General features: G+C 39.6%; 1 protein-coding gene across 1 annotated transcript; it reads left to right on the forward strand.

Annotated features, from left to right (window-relative positions):
• Window positions 1-557: 557 nt before the first annotated feature.
• Window positions 558-8,682, forward strand: LOC136665566 (uncharacterized). Its single transcript, XM_066643204.1, has 12 exons — window positions 558-587; window positions 936-992; window positions 2,314-2,394; window positions 5,225-5,299; window positions 5,809-5,859; window positions 5,972-6,055; window positions 6,243-6,323; window positions 6,555-6,641; window positions 7,800-7,838; window positions 7,937-8,005; window positions 8,093-8,125; window positions 8,593-8,682. Exons 3-12 carry the CDS (start codon window positions 2,340-2,342, stop codon window positions 8,643-8,645), a joined length of 627 nt encoding a protein of 208 aa, XP_066499301.1. The 5' UTR covers window positions 558-587; window positions 936-992; window positions 2,314-2,339; the 3' UTR covers window positions 8,646-8,682.
• Window positions 8,683-10,803: the final 2,121 nt, after the last annotated feature.

The following is a 10,803-nucleotide window of genomic DNA, read 5'->3' on the forward strand; positions in this document are numbered from 1 at the left end:
AAATAGACACGCCCACCAGTTTAGCTGTCACCAAAAGCCACACCTACCTTTAATGCTTTTAAGGTGTGGGACAGTTATAGCTGAACATTTATTTACTGGATAGAGGTAGGTAGGTCTCTCTCTCTCTCTCTCTCTCTCTCTCTCTCTCTCTCTCTCTCTCTCTTTCTTCCCTTTTTTCTTTCTCTTGTTCTCTGTCTCTCTCTCTCTTAAAAGTAATGAATATCTCAGATTTTTCAATTGCTGAAGTGATTTAATCCAGAGACTTATTGTATTCAATCAGCAGATCATTTAACATTTAACAATGATTATAATAAGCAAAATATTTTTTTTCTCTGGGTAAAATCACTTTTAAAAAGTAAAAACTGTCCAGAAACTGAAGGGTAATTGTGTAATACTCCAGCAGCCATCTCTGAATGAGGAATATTAGAGATGTTCACTAGGTGTGAGCTGTTTTCTCTCATTAAGAGATCTGTTTAAGTTGCAGTTTCTGCAGAGATGCTGTTGTGTTTGCAGTGGACTCACGGAGATTGTAATCTGCTGCATCAGAATGTGTGTCTCACACCCTGCCGCCCTGCTGTTGGTGTTTGGTAAGAAATCCTTCATTAGTTTTAGTTTATTTGAATAGAGTCTGATCTGTGTAAATTACAGTAAAGTGGAAGTGAAATTTGCCCGGTGAGTCATCAAAGAAAACATAGAAATGAAAGAGAAATTAAAGAACAAACACGTGCTTGTGGGGCTGACCAATAAACCTCATGAATACCTCATTTCTGTTTATACGACAGTTTCAGAGTGAGTGATCTGATTGGATGAGGGGTATTCTCAGGGCACTGGTATAAAGCTATAGCCGCACTGTGACTTTGAGCTCTACACATTTCCCTCCTCTTTACCTACACAAAGCAGTTGCATTTGCTAACGTAGACCTTTCTGTCTCGCAGTGATTTCTATTCCAGGTGGCACTGTTCATGTCCCGCAGCCCTTTACAGAAATTCCAGGTGAGATCTTGAAACTCTATATGCAGACTAACAAATTAAATGTCATTATAGGCAGTTTTTCATCTATACAACACGGCAACAATTTACCTGGAATCTAGATCATTATTATTATTAAGTGTCAAAATAATAATCTGCCAAGACCTTGTATAGGTGCTGTTTATACTGCAGTGTGCAGTATTTCAAAATCTAATGGAATCCATGGAGCAATGGATTCCTAATATTTACAATTACCTACAATGCCAAATGCACTCTTCAGCAAAATATTTTGAACACTGCTGTGAGGATCTGATAGCATTCAACCGCATAAAAATCAGTGAGGCCTAGGGTGTCCACTTCCATGACCAAGTGGATATGTGTGAGCCCATACCGGCACATCCCTCTGCAGAGGTACAGATTGCCTGGGACTAGGACATTATGAAAAATCTTGCTTGAATTTTTACAAGAAATTTGCATGTTTATGTGAAATTATTATAAAATAATTACTATACTAACAGTTACTCACAGGGTGGCACAGTGCAGCAGGTAGTGATACAGTTACACAACTCCTGGAGGTTGTGGGTTCAAGTCCCACTCTGGGTGACTGTCTGTGAGGAGTGTGGTGTGTTCTCCCTTTGTCTGCATGGGTTTCCTCCGGGTGCTCCAGTTTCCTCCCATGCTCCAAAAACACGTTGGTTGGTGGATTGGAGAATCAAAAGTGTCCGTAGGTGTGAGTGTGTAAGTGAATGTGTGAGTGTGTGTCACACTGTGACGTACTGGTGCCCCCTCCAAGGTGTATTCCTGCATTATGCCCAGTGATTCTGGGTAGGCTCTGGACCCACCACCGCCCTGAACTGCTTAAGATTTACAGACAATGAATGAATGAATATTAATGTATTAATCATGTTTATACATTTATGTAAAAATAATACATATGTAAACCTTATAAAACAAATAAAAATAAAAAGACAAGTCAATCTGATGTTAATTAAATAATTATGCATTTAAAATGCATAACAGCACATAACAGGTGAAAATAGCACAGTGATTGGAATAGCTGCTCATGGCTATTAGCAGCTCGATGCATTAGGTAAATGTATGTATAGTACTGGGGGATTGTGTTCCCTCCCTGAAAAACAAGTGGGGGGACAGCATTCCCACTTCACTACACTACTGACCATATCTGCAGTGTGCCACAAGGGGGCAGTCTTCCCTGGCACACTGAGGGGCTCCTTTTGTAAGGCCATCCTAATGCACCCAGAGTAAACAAAGCCAAGCCCTGGGGAGCTTCCTTCCATTTGCAGTGGTTTCTATGCAGTGATTTCAGCTTGTGTCTCTTTTTAAGACTGTCTGAGGGGACACTGCTCTGAGATGATTAAAATCTGCCGGCAGCGCCATGGGAGTGCTCTCACAGACCAGCTGAAAGGTGCTTGAGTTTTACTTTTTTTGTAAGTAAGACTAGTTTATTACTGGTTAGAGTGGAACATCATCAAGAAGTAAATAAGTAAGTGATCTGTTCTTGAAGTTGATGTTGAAAGCAGGAGGAGCAAGCTGTTACAACCTGTGTGTTCTGACTCTGTGTTCTTTCAAAGCAGCATTAAACATTTCAGCAAGTCAAGTCAAATATTTGTGTAACCATTATTTTATAACCCAATGGTGCCAGAAAATGTATTTCCAAAGATCTAAAAAAAATAAGTTAATCTACACACCTTCCTTTCACTGAAAACCTGGGTATGTAATTATAGCTTGCAGGGGTGGCTTCAGTTATAGTGAAATATTCATCAGGTCTAATCCAAATTTTGGTGAGACAGAACATCCAAATTCTGATCACTTATAATTTTACTAATAACTAAAGGGTGAAAGTTCAAGAACTTTTGTGAATTTGGCTTGTCATGCTAGCATCATTGCAACATTAGCTTATATGCTGCTTAATAGCTATGACTTTATATTAATAGATCAATCTATCCAATACTACATTTAAAATACCACCAGCTTAAAGAGACTGCCAATATACTTTGACTGACACCTTACTAAATATTCCACTTAAAAAAAATAACAATGTCAAGTAACCCTTAAAACGACCGCCAATAGATTTTGATTGCCACCTTTAAAAACATTCCACCTTAAGAAACCCATAATTTTTAAAGGCTCCCACCTTGAAAACAACAACGTTATTTTGATTAAAGATGATCTTTAAAACCTTAGAGAATGTCTGTATATTTCTGTGTCCCTCACACCCCTCCCCCACCCTTTCTCTCTCTCTTACACACAGCTGAAGGACTGAGAAGGATTCACAATTCAATGAATTTCTATGGGGTTCCACCCTCCAAACAAATGCTTATAGCTCAAAATATTTTCTTGTTCATTTTTAACCAAACATACCGCAGCGACAAGGACACCCTGGGGATCAATCTGGCGTAAAAACATTTATTTTGAGCAATAATTGATTGTGTTATGATGAGTTAATCACAGAACAAATTACTGAAAAACTACTTGCTGAGCCGCTCTGAAATACATTGAACTCTATGGAGCTGAAACCCTCCCAAGTGCTGAACAAAAATTCATAACTCAAAAAACGTATTTTCAAATGTTCTTAGGCAATTCACAGATACTAGAAAGGGGAAATTTCTCTACCATTTAAAATTTAAGTCTCTAGCTAAAAGTATAAGGAAGTTATGAGGTAATGTTTGGCTGAAAATGGAATAGTGAAATAGAGTCAGAGATATTAATTTTAATGCATTCATATAAGAGTGTACATACCCTCCAAACAAATGCTTATAGCTCTGAAAAGATTTCCCAAATGGCTTAACTGAATATACCGTTACAACAAGGACATTCTGAGGATCAATTTGGTGTACAAATGGTAGTTTGAGCAAGAATTGATTGCGTCATGAAGAGTTAATCACACAACAAAATTTTGAAACTGCATGCTGAGCCACTCTGAAAACACATTGAACTCTATGGGAGCCGAAACCTTCCCTGGTGCCAAACAAAAATTCATAACTCAAAACCTGTATTTTCAAATGATCTCAAATTTACAGGTGCTGGAAAGGGAAATTTCAAATTTAAATGAAGTCTCTAGGTGAAAGTATAAGGAATTGGGTTATGGGGAAATGTTCAGCTAAAAAGTGAAAAAAGATGTGAATAGAGGGATGTTGAAGGAGGGATTAAACAGGAGTGTGAGACATTTCATCTTGATGGGTCTTGGTGTGCTTAGGTCTGACTGTATTAAATCTTATGGCCGTAGCTTCAAAATTGACCAATATAGTGCAGGTTGAAATTTCGGACAATGCATTCCTATGGTAAAAATTCTTATTTTGAAAGCTCGTATTCCGAAATCCGTAAGTCAGATCACTCCAAAATGCAAAAGGAACTCAAGTTGGCATAGGATCTATGTCCGTGTTAAGTTTCGCAGCATGAAAACCCTAGAGGAGTAGCATTTTACATTTTGCAAAATAATTATAAGAAGAAGGAAGAAGAAGAACAGTAATTTGGCTTTGACAAACCAAATTAATAATAGCTTTAGAGTTAAATGATCATATATTAAGTAGAACAAACTTTATATCCATTAACAAAGTGATAATTGTATTTTAATGAAGTTGTTAGGACAATATCTGTTTTTATTCAAGTTTAATTCAGGCAACAGACACAGCCTCAATAAATTTGTACCTAGGTGAACTCTCTGTCTGCTGCCTGGCCTCAGTACAAGTTTCTCAGCACCGGTTTATTCCAGTTTGTCAAGTGAATCACAGGTATTCACTTCCACAGAGACCTCACCCCACTGTCATCTCTCCCTGAAACACCCTAGTCTGTTTACACTGCCCTCTATCCCTGATTAACCCAGATGTACAACACTTTCTGAATGTTTATCACTGTACGTGAAGAAAGCTGCTATGTTCAAAAGATGTAGTAAACTACAATTGATAAAAATGGATATAAAGGTATTTCTTTGGACAGTGATGATTAACTACAGAGGATAAAGACTAGAGATTATCAGAGGTCTGCAGTAAAACTGGTGGGGAGATTTAAATTTACTGAAAATCTATGTACCCTTATCCATCACTATGGCTGTTTATTTATGTTTGGAGTGTAGCACTTCAGATTTCTTCTGTTTCTAGCATCAGCTACAAGAATCTTTCACTCTCTGCATCAACAGGGGGCGCTGTAACCAGATTATTAGTGTAACTCACTTCATCTAGCTGTGGTTTCAATCTGGTTGCTGATATGTGTATGTTAATCTACATTATATGTCACAGGTTGTGTTGCTGAAAACTGCGAAGAAGACTTACTTCAATGTGTGGAATGGTTCTTGGAGGGCTTTAAGACGATAGGTGATTTTATATTTACATTTGAGAGAGAGACAGAGGAGAAACAAGAGAACACAGTGTGGACCATGAACACTGTGGATTTCTCTCCAGTGTTTGTGAATGAAACCAGACGTCACCAACACACACACAGCATTTTATTCCCTCTCGTCCTCTGTCTCTGTGGAGTGATGATGATGATGATGATGATGTTGATGATAATAGAGGACAGTGTCCCTCACAGCATCCCTCTCCAACAGGACTGGGTTTAAACACCACCCCCTTCTCCCAACTACAGTCCAACACCAGCCCTGTGTCCCCCACCGTCTACTGTCCTCACTTTCTGTGAGGGGCTTTTAGAGGAGGACGTCTGCTTCCATTTACCTCCACTGTCCACAGTTCTGAAACAAATGTTTCTTTGGATGCAACACCCTCTATCATTGGGTTTGTCACTCAGGGGATTCTGGTGGCATTGTGGGAAATCTTTTCCCGGGTGAAGGTCTGAACTGTTTACACTGTGTGTTCGTTGTCCACAGGAATGGATAGTATTCCACCCAGCTTCCCTGAGACATACAGGCATCACAATGGTCAGTACCGCAGTCCAACACACTACTACACAGTCTTTATCTGTCAGTCTTCCTATAGCAGTCTGTCTAATAAAGTAAATGAACAATAAACACTATGTCCTTTGTATGACAGAGTGGGTAATGGGGAAAGTACTTCTGTCAATGTACAACTGCTTCAGTGATTATGATGATGACGAGGATGTGATGGAACTCATGGGTAAACTCACTACGTCACACACTACACCTGTCTCTTCCTTCACTAAACACTCCCACATCTACTCAGGAACCTCAAGGAGTCGCCTCTATCTCCCGCACTGCACCACATCCCCTCACTGAGTCACTGATGCTCTGTAGTGTGTGGTGTCACTGTTTGAAGTGTGTTAATCTTCTGTGTGTATTTTCAGAATGTATTATGAATGACATCCTGAGAAAATCAGAACCGTCCGTCAAAATATTGTCGTGGATCGTGGGGTTTTCAAAACCAGGTTCAACTCCACTATTTCAGTCTTTTTTTCTTTAACACACATGGCTTTCATGTAAATGCTTTTAAGGAGTGAAATATGCTGATAGATTTAGATTACGTTTTAAAAGGTCACAAACCAATGTGATCTAACATCTTAAAGGCACAGTTCCAGATTAGCCAGAGGTGGGTGTTTTGGTTACGTTACCTGGGACTTATCCTAAAACGTCTCTTTAATCTGAAACTGTCGGCGCAGGTCTGTTATTGTGTTGGCTGAAGAACACTCTGAAGGTGGGGTTCAGCTGTTTTTATGATTTGGATGAGGACTACTCCACTCTGCTTGGTGAGTATTTACATCTATTGTAGACTTATATAGATATTTTTATGTCCTTTAATGTGGTATAGAGCTCAGAGAGCTTCTGTATAAAATCCTCTTTTAAACATGGCTGCCCCATGTTGATGACCCATGCTATGGAACACCAACTGGTTCCTTTAGGATCTCAAAGCCCATAATAAAGGCAGGGATCTGTGCTCTGTTGTCTATCTGAACACTACAGATGAATTCGCATGACCTTCCAGCCCTCAAATGGCTCTGCAGGAGAAATGATCAGGCTGCTGTGATTAATATAAAAGGGTTTTCCAGCTGACTTTTTGCAAATTATGTAAATGTTCATGTAAAAACCTGAATGGAAAAAGGCCAAAATGTGAACAAAAACTACACTCGGACGCAGGGCAAAAGCATGAATATTTCTAAAGTGCAAAAGGCTGATGGAAAAGGGTTTTTTCAAATAAATGATGAGTTTCAGCAGGTTTATACACATTGTGCATGCGACACAGCGCCACCCAGAGCCGCTCTGTTCTCACACAGGTGCCTGAGCTTCTTATTTTAGAGCATGCGTGGAATTTTGTAGACACATACAGCACTGAGAAAAAGTCAGAGACCACACAGCGTTTTACTTTCCCTAAAACATTAAGAACACGCTCAACACACAGAAACCACACAGACACCCCACAAATCAATATTAAATCAAGCTTTTTATATAAAGTGTGTTTTTGATATAAACAACCTGCTCAGATCCCTCCCTCTCCTTTGTGTCAATGCTGTCCATGAACACGGAGCGTACGTTGTCTGAAGTTCATTTGCAAAAGTGCAATGGATGGAAGCATTTTGTTATTTTTTCTGCCAATATTTCGCAGAACATTTGTTTTGGATGAAAACCCAGCTGCTGCAGCTTTTTGGGGCAAGTTGCAGATGTCAGACTCTAAATCTAAGTTTTAAGTTTGTTTATAAAATACAGTCAAGCTTTTGTTGTTAATTAAAACTTCAGGAGAATTAACACAGCAAATGTTCTGGATTTTACAGTGAATTACATAATGGCCTACTTTTCTGGGATTGGGGATTGTACAGAGCAGTTAGAGTCAATAATGTTTACTTTTGATGGTGAAAAAAAAAAGATACAGTTCCTTTCATTTGAAAGAATCTCTGTTCTTCTCTTAACAGACAACAACACGAAATATTTTCAGACCCATGACCTGCAAGGTAAACAATGTGGTCTAAACTGAACTGGACTTTTACTGCTTTTGGCCTTAACATTTTTTAAAAGTCATTTTAATAATATCACTTTTAATTTGCTCCAGAATACAGCAGATGTCATATGATGATATTTAAAGACAAGAAGTGCTTCCAGCTGTTCTCTCAGATCTTTGGTAAATAAAGCTCAGTGGTATTTATTTCTGATTTCATATGAATAACAATCAGGCTTCAAATAAACTGTGTTATTTTTTATATTGAAGGTTCTACCCCAGAAATGTTGACCCAGTCTAAAGGTAGGTAGCCTCAGATATTCGAAAGCTGTGTTTTGTTAGCCCATTTCCCACTGTTCTTCAGCATCCAGGACCCCCACAGAGCAGGTGTGATGTGGTGGTGGATCATTCCACTCGCACCAGCACATCACACACTTACTGCAGCGCTGAGAATGATCCCCCACCACATCACACCTGCTCTGTGGGGGTCCTGAGCGCTGGAGAACAGAGTGAAACGTGGATAAACAAGTATGCAGAGCAACAGATGGACTACAGTGTGTAAGTGTCGCTGCTGTTTACCCAGTGGAGCTGAGAGAGTGGAGAGTAGTGACTGAACGATCAGTGAAATACATTTTAACACAAATTGATTTGATTAAATTGGACCATCATCATAGTCACAGGCTATAATTTAAATTGTATACTACACTTGCTTCTGTTACAGTGTTTTATTCAGGGATAGTTTATTAATTCATTTACTACTTCCCTCCTAGGCCTCTTCATCTGCATGATCAATGCACTGGTGTTAGCAACCGCAGAATGCTAACACATGGAGAAGAAAAATAAGCACAACCAGAAAAAACCCAATGTGACTTTGTTTTTAAAACTATCCAATTTTTCTTCTGTATTTATCTTTCTTAATCGCAGTGATTGATTCAGTTGAGACTAGTCCAGCGTCATAAGTTTAATTATTAACTATTGCTGCCTTCAAGTCCACCTCAGTATTACTGCGTATGAGTTCAGAGGTCGTATTTATGACTCAACAAGCATTCAGGAGGATGCTATTTGGGGAAACGATGATGTTGATGCTGTAAGCTGTTAGCTGATTGGCTACGATTAATTGACATTGATGACTGACTGCTGCCTGTCTGTTAACCCCACCCACTTCAGATTCAGCAGCTTTAATGTCTTGCTGTCCGTGGTGCCTCAAGAGTCGGTGGTGCCTCAGAAGGCAGGGTTTTGTTGAGACACACTTCAGAGGCAGTGGTACATTGAAATGCTGAAGGGACACAGAGATGCTAACATTAGCTTTGGAGCTGTCAAAACACCTGCATCAGAGCCTCAGTAGAGCGAACATTTACTACGATTAGCGCCATGCTGTTTTGTTATTGACACGTCACCAACTGAGCTCATTAAAATATGAGTTTCCTTCCAATAAACATATCACCCTTGTGCACTCATCTCATAATTACACAGTTTACCACAGGACTTAAAGGCAGTACAACACCACAACAGTTAACATCAGTTCAGAAAATGTGGAGTTACTGAGGATCCAGTACACTCTCAATAATAATAATAATAATAATAACTATAGATTGATTATGACACTTATTATTCTTTCTGGTTTATGGGATCTCTGACTGTATCACACACTCCTAAAGTACACTAGTTGTACCCATAACCCTGTATAATAAATTAATTTCATACTGTTCTGTTTTAATGCTCATTTATTCTATGGGTGTGTTTCAGTAACCTGGTGTGTTCACTTTCTCCCTATCGCCTTAATAATAAACTCCTTATAAATAAACAGGGATTAAATCAGTGACTGAGTGAGTGTGTGAGTGACTGGGTGAGTGTGTGAATGACTGGGTGAGTGTGTGACACTGCCCACAGGTGAGTGTGTGAGTGACTGGGTGAGTGTGTGAGTGACTGAGTGAGTATGTGAGTGACCGGGTGAGTGTGTGAAACTGTCCACAGGTGTGAGTGACTGAGTGAGTATATGAGTGACTGGGTGAGTGTGTGAGTGACTGGGTGAGTGTGTGAAACTGTCCACAGGTGTGTGTGAGTGACTGGGTTAGTGTATGTAAGTGACTGGGTCATTGTGTGAGTGACAGAGTGAGTATGTAACTGAGTAACTGAGTGAGTATATGAGTGACTGGGTGAGTGTGTGAGTGACTGGTTGAGTGTGTGACACTGTCCACCGGTGTGAGTGTGTGAGTGACTGGGTGAGTGTGTGACACTGTCCACAGGTGTGAGTGAGTGCGAGACTGGGTGAGTGTGTGAGTGACTGGGTGAGTGTGTGAGTGACTGGGTGAGTGTGTGAGACTCCATGTGGCTCTCTAAAGGGATTAAGACTGCCAAATGATTTATTAATGATAAAAATATATAATCATTTATTTAGAGACTTTTTAAACTCATTATTTAATTTTGTTAAGTCTTCTCGTTGTAAATGTATGAATATAGATGACAAACTAATATTGTATACATTAATATATACATATATTCTAACGAAAAAACAACTCTCCAGTTCACACAGGAAAATAAAGCTCCCCAAAGTAGGTGGATAATGAGTTTGAAAAAGACATTTGTTGAACTATTCTCCACTCAGCATTTCTGCAAGTGTCCCCCCCCCACCCCTTAGCCCCACCACCCACCAAACACCCTTAGCCCCTTTCATGAATCTGTAGCCACGTCTCTCCAGCTGGGTCAGAGTTAACCCAGTCCCTGGTTAATACAGAGACACAACGTAGACAACATAGTTTTTGTAGTGAATTACAGACAGGCAGTGATTAAGTTACACCTGTGGAAACAACACGCCTCCCAGTTTAGCTGTCACCAAAGTCACGCCCACTACAACAGGTGTGTGTGTGTGTGTGTGTCCTAATGTGTTAAAGAAGTTGAGGAACAGTTATAGCTGAAAGCTCATTATTTCCTGGACAGAGGTAGGTTTCTGTTCTCTCTCTCTCTGACTCTTATCTTTGTGT

This window comes from Hoplias malabaricus, chromosome 14, assembly GCF_029633855.1.
Source record: "Hoplias malabaricus isolate fHopMal1 chromosome 14, fHopMal1.hap1, whole genome shotgun sequence".
NCBI classification, from domain to species: Eukaryota; Metazoa; Chordata; class Actinopteri; order Characiformes; family Erythrinidae; genus Hoplias; species Hoplias malabaricus.

Bases quoted from the DNA above. Each gene is read 5' to 3' on its own strand.
- LOC136665566 (XM_066643204.1), top strand. From the start codon at position 2,340: ATGATTAAAATCTGCCGGCAGCGCCATGGGAGTGCTCTCACAGACCAG. The intron at 2,395-5,224 runs GTGCTTGAGTTT...TATATGTCACAG, and splicing joins TCTCACAGACCAGCTGAAAG to GTTGTGTTGCTGAAAACTGC. The intron at 6,642-7,799 runs GTGAGTATTTAC...TTCTCTTAACAG, and splicing joins GGACTACTCCACTCTGCTTG to ACAACAACACGAAATATTTT.